The sequence below is a fragment of the Oncorhynchus clarkii genome, chromosome 10 (assembly GCF_045791955.1).
Source record: "Oncorhynchus clarkii lewisi isolate Uvic-CL-2024 chromosome 10, UVic_Ocla_1.0, whole genome shotgun sequence".
Taxonomy (NCBI): Eukaryota; Metazoa; Chordata; class Actinopteri; order Salmoniformes; family Salmonidae; genus Oncorhynchus; species Oncorhynchus clarkii.
Genome location: NC_092156.1, coordinates 59,110,356 through 59,122,913, shown reverse-complemented (window position 1 = coordinate 59,122,913; position 12,558 = coordinate 59,110,356). Strand labels below are relative to the sequence as shown.

Genomic DNA, 12,558 nt, shown 5'->3' with positions numbered 1-12,558 from the left:
GGAGGAGGGGAGAGGGATAGTGTATGTCAATATTTGAGTCGGGGTCAATCTGAGAGTAATGCATGATGTTGTTGACTTTTTACTATCTCTCAGTCATTGTTTCTCTGTCTCCATTCCCAAAATTGCCCTTTACATTCTCTACTTCCCTCTGCCCATCTCTCCCTCCCTCTTCCTTGCTTCCTGACTCCCTCTTCCCCTCCCTACATCCCTTTCCATCCATCAAGTAATGAGCAGTGTTTCGTGTAGATAGAGACCACATCAATACATATAATGCCTTAATATAAATATTTTCACCCGATGGCCACTTGGCACCGCCGACAAGGAAAACAGGGTTATCCCACATTGAGTTCTTAATGCGTTCAAGTGAAGACGTGTTGCGGGATCATTGAGGGAGTGTTAAAGAGGTGGTGAGAAAGTTACAGGTGACCGCTTGATAAATGACATCAAAGTAAGCCATCCGTTTTCAGAAATGCATCAGAAATGCATTTAGAAGTATATTGCCGATTCAAATGGTTCACCAACTATTTATCACACCGACAATGCGGGTTTCATAGTTCAAAGTGGAAGATTGATTATGAAGAAAACAAATCTGCTAATACATTGAGGTACACTTTAATAGGGATTTCAATTTTTGGGGGCAAATAGAGTGCAGTCGGAAAGTATTCAGGCCCCTTGACTTTTTCCACATTTTGTTGGGTTACAGCCTTATTCTAAAATGGATTAAATATTCATCTACACACGATAGCCTATAATGACAGAGAAAAAACAGGTTTAAGAAATGTTTGCAAATGTATTAAAAATAAAAAACAGAAATACCTTATTTACATAAGTATTCAGACCCTTTGCTATGAGACTCAAAATTGAGCTCAGGTGCATCCTGTTTCTATTCTCCTACATTCATTTCACATTTCCACAAATTTCAAAGTGTTTCCTTTCAAATGGTATCAAGAATGTGCATGTCCTGAGCTACAGGCAGTTAGATTTGGGTATGTCATTTTAGGCGAAAATTGGGGGAAAAAATGGGTCGGGTCCTTAAGAGGACATGCTTATAGAATTTATGTAGCCTTTACCTCAAATTTCCTTCAATTGACAAAGCAAAAACCGAAATACCTTTACATAAGTATTTCAGGCCCTTTGCTATGAGACTCTAAATTGAGCTCAGGTGCATCCTGTTTCCATTGATCATCCTTGAGATGTTTCTACAACTTGATTGGAGTTCACCTGTGGCAAATTCAATTGATTGGACAACATTTGGAGAGGCGCACACCTGTCTATATAAGGTCCCACAGCTGACAGTGCATGTCAGAGCAAAAACCAAGCCATGAGGTTGAAGGAATTTTCCGTAGAGCTCAAAGACAGGATTGTGTCGAGGTACAAATCTGGGGAAGGGTATCACAAACATTCTGCAGCATCGAAGGTCCCCAAGAACACAGTAGCCTTCCTCATTGTTAAATGGAAGAAGTTTGGAATCTCCAAAACTCTTCCTAGAGCTGGTCGCCCAGCCAAACTGAGCAATTGGGGGAGAAGGGCCTTGGTCAGGGAGGTGACCAAACACCCGATGGTGACTCTGACAGAGCTACAGAGTTCCTCTGTGGAGATGGGAGAACCTTTCAGAAAGACAACCATCTCTGCAGCAATCCACCAATCACGCTTTTATAGTAGAGTGGCCAGACAGAAGCCACTCCTCAGTAAAATGCACATGACAGCTCGCTTGGAGTTTGCCAAAAGACACCTAAAGACTATCAGACAATGAGAAACAAGATTCTCTGGTTTGATGAAAACAAGATTGAAGACTTTGGCATGAATGCCAAGCGTCACGTCTGGAGGAAACCTGACACCATCCCTACGGTGAAGCATGGTAGTGGCAGCATCATGTTGTGGGGATATTTTTCAGCGGCAGGGACTGTGAGACTAGTCAGGATCGAGGGAAAGACGAACAGAGCAAAGTACAGAGAGATCCTTGATGGCGTTTTTGCTTTGTCATCATGGGGTATTGTGTGTAGATTGATGACGGGAAAAAAAAACTATTTAATCAATTTTAGAATAAGGCTGCAACTTAACAAAATGTGGGAAAAGTCAAGGGGTCTGAATACTTTCCAAATGCACTGTACATTTATGCACACAACCTCTGATAAAAGTGCCGGTGTGTATTTCCATCACACAGCATCGTACAATAACATTTTCCATACAAAGACAGACCTTTTGCCACAATACCTCAATTGGCAATGTGGAAGTTTCCCCCCTATTTCATACAAAGCATCACATCCCTGGTCCCTAAACTGTAAAATTCCATCGAGCCTTGTTTTATCAACATCAGCCACTCGCCTACTGGACTTCCGACAAGGGATTAGGACAAGCCGACGGAATGGCTGTGGCGGCAGCTGGCCCGGCGGGGGCTTTTCCATGGCAGAACAAAGGAAAACACAGATTAGACACCCCTGGATGCCAGCCACCAGGGGGCAGTGTCCCACATGGGAATGACACACATCCAGCTGGAACTCATACACCTGAATCCCACTATATAGGCCCAAGCCGAGCTGAGCCATACTGGGCTGGCCTGGTTGCACATCCACCATTGTCTTTTATAGCACGCTCCCAACGACTATGTGAAAACAAAATATTTGAGGCGATACGGTTCAAATCAAAGGTCACGTGCACATATTTAGCAGATGTTATTGCAGGTGTCGCTGAAATGCTGGTGTTCTTAGCTCCAACAGGGCAGTAATATCGAACAATGCAGACACAAATCTAAAAGAAAGGAATTAAGAAATACAGAAATATTAGGACGAGCGATGTCGGCGTTCAGGCCTATGGTATGAATTGTACTCAAGAGGACCGAAATAGGCAACTCTCTCACTGCCAGAACCTCGGCTCTTCCACGCTGTCAAAAATGTCCGTTGGTACCTCTTGACAGCAATGAGAGCATAGAAAGCACTGCCAGCAGAGTGCAGGAGACAAATATAGCCTAATCTGACGGGTGCGATAACATTCACAATCTGTCGTGTGCTGTGAGGTTGGCAGGGCTGGCTGGGTTCACAGATGCAAGCATTAGGGAGTACAGCTATATGTGTATCCCTCAATTTTAGGGACAAAGAACGGGGAAAACTTGACTGCTTCTTAGTAACAGGCAGACGTCAGCAGCAGAACAACCTTACATCAAGTTAAAAAAAACGAGTCGGTTTCAACATTATAGCTAACATATTTACATCAGCATTCGCTCTGATCGGTCCGAGAAGACACTCTTTTCTCAATGTCAATCATCTCTCGTCATCTGGCATTAGCTTGCTTACAATATGTGATGTTGGCAGTTGTCTTAGAAAATAAATAGACCTATACATTTAGACATTGAATGAATTTTGAGTTGTGAAAGTTATTTTTTGAGAACCTAACGGCCCTGTCTAGATACTTATTGAAACTGTCCTCGGTGTGACCCTAAAGGGGTCCCCAGTGGGGTTTGTGTTATGGATCGGACCCTCTTGGCAGCCCACCAGTCTCTCTCTCTAGGCGCCTCGTTTCATGTCACGCCAGACGTCACACTGCCTAAGGTCCCCGCGCGCGCGCACACACACACACACACACACACACACCCCCACCAATGCGACTTGAGCCCCTACACAATGCGTTTCAATCTGGACGGTGGCAGATAGCGCAGCGAGTAAAAGGAGGGACCTTCACAAGCGGCTGGGCCTGAGAAAAAGCTATAGAAAAAGAAAACCCAGACGAGTGAACGCTCCTATCCGCCCAACCGTCCACCATCTGAGTCTACAGGAGGAGGAAGGGGGGGGGGGGTGGGGGAACCAGACAGAGCAAAAGACGAATGTCCGCTATCATCCATCCGTCTATTTTTGAAAAACACACATTCAGGGAGGAAAACATATAGCCTCTTCAAGACACTTCAAAGGGGCAGTACCCCCGAATTTGAATGATGCAGTGTGACTGGCGGTTGAAAAGACGGCAAAGGAGAGAGATGTTTCTCTCTCTCGATACCTTTCTGGGGGACCAAAGGCAACGAGATTGGGACTGAGACGGCGAATGTAGATATATGACAGATTGAAGGATGAAGAGAAAGATATACAGTTGAAGTCGTAAGTTTACATACACCTTAGCCAATTACATTTAAACTCAGTGTTTCACAATTCCTGCCGTTTAATCCTAGTAAATATTCCTTGTCTTAAGTCAGTAAGGATCACCACTTTACTTTACGAATGTGAAATGTCAGAATAATAGCAGAGAGAATGTTTTATTTCAGCTTTTATTTCTGTCATCACATTCCCAGTGGGTCAGAAGTTTACATACACTCCATTAGTATTTGGTAGCATTGCCTTTAAATTGTTTAACTTGGGTCAAATGTTTCGGGTAGACTTCCACAAGCTTCCCACAATAAGTTGGGTGAATTTTGGCCCATTCCTCCTGACAGAGCTGGTGTAACTGACTCAGGTTTGTAGGCCTCCTTGCTCGCACACACATTTTCAGTTCTGCCCACAATGGTGGTCACTCCAATACCTTGACTTTGTTGTCCATAAGCCATTTTGCCACAACTTTAGAAGTATGTTGGGGGTCATTGTCCATTTGGAAGACCCATTTGCGACCAAGCTATAACTTCCTGACTGATGTCTTGAGATGTTGCTTCAATATATCCACATAATTTTCTTTCCTCATGATGTCATCTATTTTGTGAAGTGCACCAGTCCCTCCTGCAGCAAAGCACCGCCACAATATGATGCTGCCACCCCCATGCTTCACGGTTGAGATGGTGTTCTTCGGGTTGTAAGCTTCCCCCTTTTTCCTCCAAACATAACGATGGTCATTATGGCCAAAAAGTTATATTTTTGTGTCATCAGACCAGAGGGATTGTACAAAAAGTACGATCTTTGTCCCCATGTGCAGTTGCAAACCGTAGTCTGTTTTTTTAATGCTAGTTTTGGAGCAGTGGCTTCTTCCTTGCTGAGCGGCCTTTCCGGTTCTGTCGATATAGAACTCGATTTACTGTGGATATAGATACTATGGTACCTGTTTCCTCCAGCATCTTCACAAGGTCCTTTGCTGTTTTGGGGGGATTGATTTGCGCTTATCGCACCAAAGTATGTCCATCTCTAGGAGACAGAACGCGTCTCCTTCCTGAGGGGTATGACAGCTGCGTGGTCCCATGGTGTTTATACTCGCGTACAATTGTTTGTACAGATGAACGTGGCACCTTCAGGCGTTAGGAAATTGCTCCCAATGATGAACCAGACTTGTGGAGGTCTGGTTCTTGGCTGATTTCTAAAGAGGCACCGAGTTTGAAGGTAGGCCTTGAAATACATCCACAGGTACACCTCTAATTGACTCAAATTATGTCAATTAGCCCATCAGAAGCTTCTAAAGCCATGGCATTATTTTCTGGAATTTTCCAAGCTGTTTAAAGGCACAGTCAACTAAGTGTATGTAAACGTCTGACCCACTGGAATTGTGATTCAGTGAATTATAAGTAAAATAATTTGTCTGTAAACAATTGTTGTAAAAATTACTTGTGTCATGCACAAAGTAGATGTCCTAACCGACTTGCCAAAACTATAGTTTGTTAACAGGAAATTTGTGGAGTGGTTGAAAAACAAGTTTTAATGACTCCAACCAAAGTGTATGTAAACCTCCGACTTCAACTGTAGAAAGGGAGAGAGGGTTTTTGAAAGGGAGAAAACGGCTGTGAGGAGAGCCCGAATCACGATGAGCAAGAGAGAAAGAGAGAAAGAAAGAAAGATAAATACATAACTCAAATATGAAGAAAGAGGGGAACAGATGGCTCCAAGAGAACAAAAACCGATAGAGGGGAAAACGGACAGCAACAGTGAGAGAGAAAGAGAGGAATGGGACAGACAGAGGAAAGCATGCAAGACAAATATGGAAAGTGAAAGAGAGAGAAAGATGGAAAAATTGTGGACAGAACGGCCTGAAGCACTACTGCAGAGCAGGAGGATGGCATGGTGGGCTGGCAAGGAGGCAGGGGAAAGGAATGGAAGGGGGCGGCCTGCCTGGGCTGCCTGGCTGGCACCGCTCCCTGCCGATGAGGTGCCCAGGATGGAATGTTGCTCCGCCCCTGCCTCGGATCAGCTGAACAGACAGACAGACAGACAGACAGACAGACAGACAGACAGACAGACAGACAGACAGACAGACAGACAGACAGACAGACAGACAGACAGACGCTCCACTTTGGAACCAGAGGCAGGCAGGTCGTTTGGTAGGTAGGTATAGGCAGGCAGACAGGAAAGAGAGAGAAGACAGAAAGACAGACAGAATCCCACATAACAGAACACCACACATAAACACTTTACTTCACTATGGTGCAACTTGGCCAGTCAGAGAGCTAGGAACAAGTCAGCTGGAACAGGCATATAAGCCTAGGTCAACCGCACAACAAACAACACCACGAGCGAGAGCCAGCCAGCAACTTCCGAGAGGGACAGAAAGGTAAAATGGTGCCAGATAAGAAAAGAGAGAGAGAGAGAGAGAGATCCCACCTCCCCCACACAGACCTCTAATGCAGACCCGTGCGTGGCGTTCAACATGGTACACGTGAGGCAGAAAAACGGCACCGCCCTCAGCGGGCACCATGTCCGGGTAAGGCGGGCTATGATGCCCCCCTGCCAGGTGGTAGGTTTTTGGGTCCGGGATGTTGGTATGGTCCAACCTGTAGCTACGTGCCTCTCAAAATAGGATTAAAACTGAACACAGCCAACAGAGGTTCAGTGTTTCTTGTTTAGGCTTTATTCTCCCTCAACAGAATAATGATCTGTGCATGGTGGGACTGAGAGGGAGGGAGAACCTCGAATTTGGAAGGGAACAGAGAGGGAGAGAGAAAGGGAATGGAAAGCGGGAAAGAGTGCGAGATGGATAGACTGATAGAAACAGAGTGAGAAAGACTGACAGAAACAGAAAGAGAGAGAGCAAAAGAAAGAAGGGAAAAAACAAACAAACACATTCCTTGGAGAGAGGAAGAAGGGAGGAGAGAGGAAGAAAGAAAGAAAATAGGCCAGCTAGTCTGGCAGAGGCAGACACCACATGACTTTGATTTGAAGGAGAAGATAAGTGAAACTTTGTGTGTGTGTGTGTGTGTGTGTGTGTTCCGTTTCGACTAAACGAACGGCATACTCCCGGCCACAGGCTAAACAGCACACCTCCCGTCACAGAAAATAAAGTACCCAAAACATCTCTTTGTATATTTAATTTGTTGTTTGGCATGTTCAGCTGTTTTTTTCCTTCCACTCGGTTTACAAGCAATCTTACAAAAGTAGGTCTTATTTGGGGGTTATCCACAAAGTCAATTACTCTGTCATCTCCATTGACTCATCGGCAATCTTTAAAAAGCTGAAACAGAATATTGAACTTAATAAAGCAGACAAATCCTGGGGGACAATGTATTTCAAAATCCCTTTTAATGATTAAACAAAACAGTAAAACTGATGATCTTACATCATTTAAATCAACAGAGCTTGCGACAGATAATTATTTTTCTGTTGGTCCAGTGTGGCCTAGATTCACTTCTCTCTCGCTACCTGTCTGTTGTGTGTGAGTACAATGGCAAAAATGTTGACAGGCACAGATACTTTGTTTTTGCTACTAATATGAGCAGACGGAGAGCGAATAGTTGTCAAAACTACGGAAAACATGTGAACGTCCAAATGACCCGATTCATATTCTGTTGAGAAGGTTTAGAAACACAAACACAGAAAGTATATGCTCTCTCTCTCTCTTTCTCTCTCCACACACAGACACCCCTAAAGCGGGCCAAACCCCCCCTCTCTCCACACACAGACACCCCTAAAGCGGGCCAAACCCCCCCCCCCCTAAAGCGGGCCAACCCCCCCCCATATTCCCTGTACGTGTGCTCACCAGCGGCCTGCCACTGATTTTCTCTGATGTCTAACTAAGAGGGTTCGGCTCTACAAAGGCCTTCACACACATCCCTCGCGGTAACGAGGGGTGACTTGAAAAAACGGGGCGCCCCCGAGCCTTTGAACACTGTCAGCGCCGTGACTAATTGTGTTACGTCATTTCCCCCCTTTGTATCGCCGTCCAACTGGTCAAAAACACGACTGCGTCACAAATGCGACCCTTTTTCCTATAAAATGCACTACTTTTGACCAGAGCCCTGTGGACTATGCACTATTTAGGGAATAGGGTGCCATTTGAGACTCACTCCCTCTCTGGCCGAGGAAAGAACTGATCAGGGAATCAGCGATACCTGATATTTCCTCGTTTTCCGGCAAGACGGACGTGTCTTCTAAACTTGACTAAATATGATTAATAAGTCACTGTATGGACTGGGACAGAGGGAAATGGAGGAGGTGTCTGCTGAAGTAAATTATACTCAAAGATCATCAGGAGTGTGTGTGGGTGTGCATACAGTATGTAAGCATGTACAGTACCAGTCAAAAGTTTGAAAATACCTACTCGTTCAAGGGTTTCTCTTTATTTTTACTATTTTCCACATTGTAGAATAACAGCGAAGACATCAAAAAATATAAAATAACACATACGGAATCATGTAGTAACTCAAAAAAGTGTTAAACAAATAAAAAAAGAAGCCACCCTTTGCCTTGATGACACCTTTGCACACTCTTGGCATTCTCTCAACCAGCTTGAGGTAGTAACCTGGAATGCATTTCAATTAACAGGTGTGCCTTGTAAAAAGTTAATTTGTGGAACTTCTTTCCTTCTTAATGCATTTGAGCCAATCAGTTGTGTTGTGAAAAGGTAGCGGTGGTATATAGAAGATAGCCCTATTTGGTAACAGACCAAGTCCATATTATGGCAAGAACAGCTCAAATATGCAAAGAGAAATGACAGTTCATCATTACTTTATGACATGGTTAGTCAATGCGGAAAATGTCAAGAACTAAGAAAGTTTCTTCAAACGCAGTCGCAAAAACCATCAAGCGCTATGATGAAACTGGCTCTCATGAGGACCGCCACAGGAAAGCAAGACCCAGATTTACCTCTGATGCAGAGGATACGGTCATTAGAGTTACCATCCTCAGAAATTGCAGCCCAAATAAATGCTTCACGAATTCAAGTAACAGACACATTTCAACATCAACTGTTCAGAGGAGATTGCATGAATCAGGCCTTCATGGTCGAATTGCTGCAAAGAAACCACTTCTAAAGGACACCAATAATAAGAAGAGACTTGCTTGGGCCAAGAAACACAAGCAATGGACATTAGAGCAGTGGAAATCAGTCCTTTCGTCTGATGAGTCAGAATGAGATTTTTGGTTCCAACCGCCGTGTCTTTGTGAGACGCAGAGTAGGTGAACGGATTATCTCCGCATGTGTGGTTACCATCTTGAAGCATGGAGGAGGAGGTGTGAGGGTGCTTTGCTGGTGACACTGTTAGTGATTTATTTAGGATTTAGGGCAAACTTAACCAGCATGGCTACCACAGCATTCTGCAGCGATACGACATCCCATCTGGTTTGCGCTTAGTGGGACTATCATTTATTTTTTAACAGGACAATGACCCAACACACCTCCAGGCTGTGTAAGGGCCAAGAAGGAGAGTGATGGAGTGCTGCATCAGATGACCAGGCCTCCACAATCACATGACTTCCATCCAATTGAAGTTGAACCGCAGAGTGAAAGAAAAGTAGCCAACAAGTGCTCAGCATATGTGGGAACTCTTTCAATACTGTTGGAAAAGCATTCCAGGTGAAGCTGGTTGAGAAAATGCCAAAAGTGTGCAAAGATGTCATCAAGGTAAAGGCTGTCTATTTTGAAAAATCTAAAATCTAAAATATATTTCGTTTGTTTAACACTTTTTTGGTTACTACATGATTCCATATTTGTTATTTTATAGTTGTGATGTCTTCACTATTATACTACAATGTAGTAAAAATAAAGAAAAACCCTGGAATGAGTAGGTGTGTCTAAACTTTTGACTGGTACTGTATTTGTGTGTGTGTGTGTGTGTGTGTGTGTGTGTGTGTGTGTGTGTGTGTGTGTGTGTGAGAGTGCGCACATATGCAAGCATGTATGTAGTTGTATCTGTGTGCGCGCGCGAGAGAGAATCTGTGTGCGCATTTGCCTGTGTGTGTGTGTCTCTCTCCCTCTCCACACGACAATAGGGTGCTCTGTAATGAATCTGAAGCCTCCATTTAGCCGACGCTTCCGTCAGCGGGCTGTGGAAAACACCGCCACCCGCCTCGCCGCCCCAACCCAGCAGGCTGACAGGGGCTCGGTGGAGCACAGGGCCACATGATAAAAGGCTCTATTCACAGGCAGAGACAACAAGTAGAGTTGTTGCTTTTTTCATCCACAACGGATCTCTGAATGCTTTTGAGAAGAGGCACAGAACCATTTGAATTTTTCTGGAGTTCCATAGGCCTGAGACAGTGACTATGGATATGGATAGGGACCTGGGTTGAAATAGTGTTTGTTTTCTTTCAAATACTTTTATTCAGCCTGCCTGGTGCAACGGAACGAATAGGATAGTCCCAAAAGAGCAAACCTGTCACCAGGCAGGCACAATGAAACACTTTGAAAGTAAACAAATACTGTTTGAAACTGTTTGACTCTGGATTGGAAACAGAAAGGCCAACATGTTAACAATTTCACTTTTAACATATCACATAATAGCAATATCATTATGAATCTGCCATGAGTTGGAGGTGACTAATTGCGGATTTTTATAAAAACCCTTACAGCTCTGTCCGCTTCTAACCTCAAGAGAATGTTAATCTCTTCTTTCTTTTCAGGAGAACTCAATGCACTTTCATGTCTCCCGAGAGAGAGAGAGAGCGCGAGAGAGAGCGCGAGAGAGAGCGCGAGAGAGAGAGCGAGAGAGAGCGAGAGAGAGCGAGAGAGAGCAAGAGAGCGAGAGCGAGAGAGGAAGGATAGAAAAGGAGAGGTAAGCGAGGGGTAAGGAGGGGTGTAACTGCAGACACAGGTCTGTGGAATGCACACATTTTAAAAAGTGCCTGGCTAGACAGGCACCGTTCCTCCCGCCCTCTCTTTCTTCCTCCCTCGCTCCTCAGCCCTTCAGGAATGAGACAATGGAAGAATCCCGGAGCTGGTATGCCAAGAAAGCGTTCCGAACGCTCCTGGCCGGTGTCCCAAATGGAACCTTGTTCCCTATAAAGTGCACTATACAGGTAGTTGTGGACAGAGAGAAGAAGGAATGTCCGCCAAGCACATGGTATGACGTTAGGGGCAAAGTTTGGAAAAGCGAGCACCTGGAGTACACCCGGTGAGGTGTTGACCCACCCGCAAATCTAATCAAAAACAGGCGATGGATGGGCGCACGGAATTTCTGACCTCACTCGAGACCCACCTCCTTGCTTTACCCCCTCGTCTGTCTGTCTATGTTTCCAGAATTTATTTTCTGGATTTTGTGAGGGAAGCCACTATGCACTATTTAAGGGAGAATAAAGTTATGAAAACACAAGCATCCAAAACGACAGAATGCAATGGGAACCCTCATGCAAACTTAGCTCTACCATTTCATTTCAGAAATGTTTCCATAATCCTTTCCTCCCGAAAACACACAAAAATAAATCCTATTTTTGTCCATAGTGACAAGCCTCGCAATGATCTGTAACAGCCAAAACCATCCAAACCTCTGGACACGCCACAGGAACTCTCCGTGTCAAGCAGACCCAACATCTCATTCCCATGAATGTTTCCACAATCTATCCCTTTTCCATCCCACCTCATAGGATCCGTGACAAACTCTACCGCCATCAACAAACGTTCCAATTACCCGGGTGCTGACGAATCGGGTGCCGTCCGTTGCCTCCACTGTCAGGTTGTAATTGGATTTCTGCTCGGCGTCGAGGGGCCTCGCCACGATCAGGGTCCCACTGGCCTTGCCCACGTCAAAGCGGCTGTCGTAGTTCCCACCTGGTGGAAACGATGGAAGGGTTAGGGCGGGGCGCACAATTAAAATGGACAGGAAAAGAGTGGGGCTGATCATCACCTGTTTAAACGATGACGCAGCACTGGAGCTAGGTAAGCTAACAGTGACATACGGTTCAGGTTTGGCCGTGGCGTAATTCTAGAGGCCCTTATACATCAACAGTATGTAATCCATGCATAATAATGTGTATATTATCCGTACGGTTGCTTATATCAATATAATAAGCAACACAATCCCTATTGTTGATACATACAGAAGCGCTATGCATCAACAATGTGAATACGTTTCCCGGGGGTTATGTTAACTTTCCAGGCTCATTAGGGAGCCATACGTGCAAGTGGTACGATGTGTATACATCAAGCACATACCGTTAGCTACATATGGCAATAGATTCCACAAATGAAACACATACGGTACATATACAATAATGGAGCCATATGTTCATGTGCGGTATATGTGTTTATGTAAATCGGTTGTCACACGATCACAAGAACGACGGAAACGATGCACAAGCTCAACCACGGGCACGTGACAGCACAACTGGGTTCAAACACTATTCGGAATCATTCAAATACTTTTGAGCGTTTGCTCTAGCCTGCACGGAGCGTCAGATGGGCGGGGTTTGCGCTGCTGGGACTACCCCATTGGACTATTAAGCCAGGCAAGCT

At 44.8% G+C, this 12,558-nt stretch overlaps 1 protein-coding gene across 6 annotated transcripts in view; it reads right to left on the bottom strand.

The window, feature by feature from the left end:
* Positions 1–12,558, bottom strand: part of LOC139418851 (protocadherin Fat 1-like) — a 101,363-nt gene that overhangs the window by 44,507 nt on the left and 44,298 nt on the right. For all 6 annotated transcript variants that reach the window (XM_071168600.1, XM_071168601.1, XM_071168604.1 and 3 more), the window contains one exon: positions 11,735–11,874. In XM_071168600.1, coding sequence (XP_071024701.1) covers positions 11,735–11,874 — 140 coding nt within the window. The remainder of the gene's footprint in view (positions 1–11,734; positions 11,875–12,558) is intronic.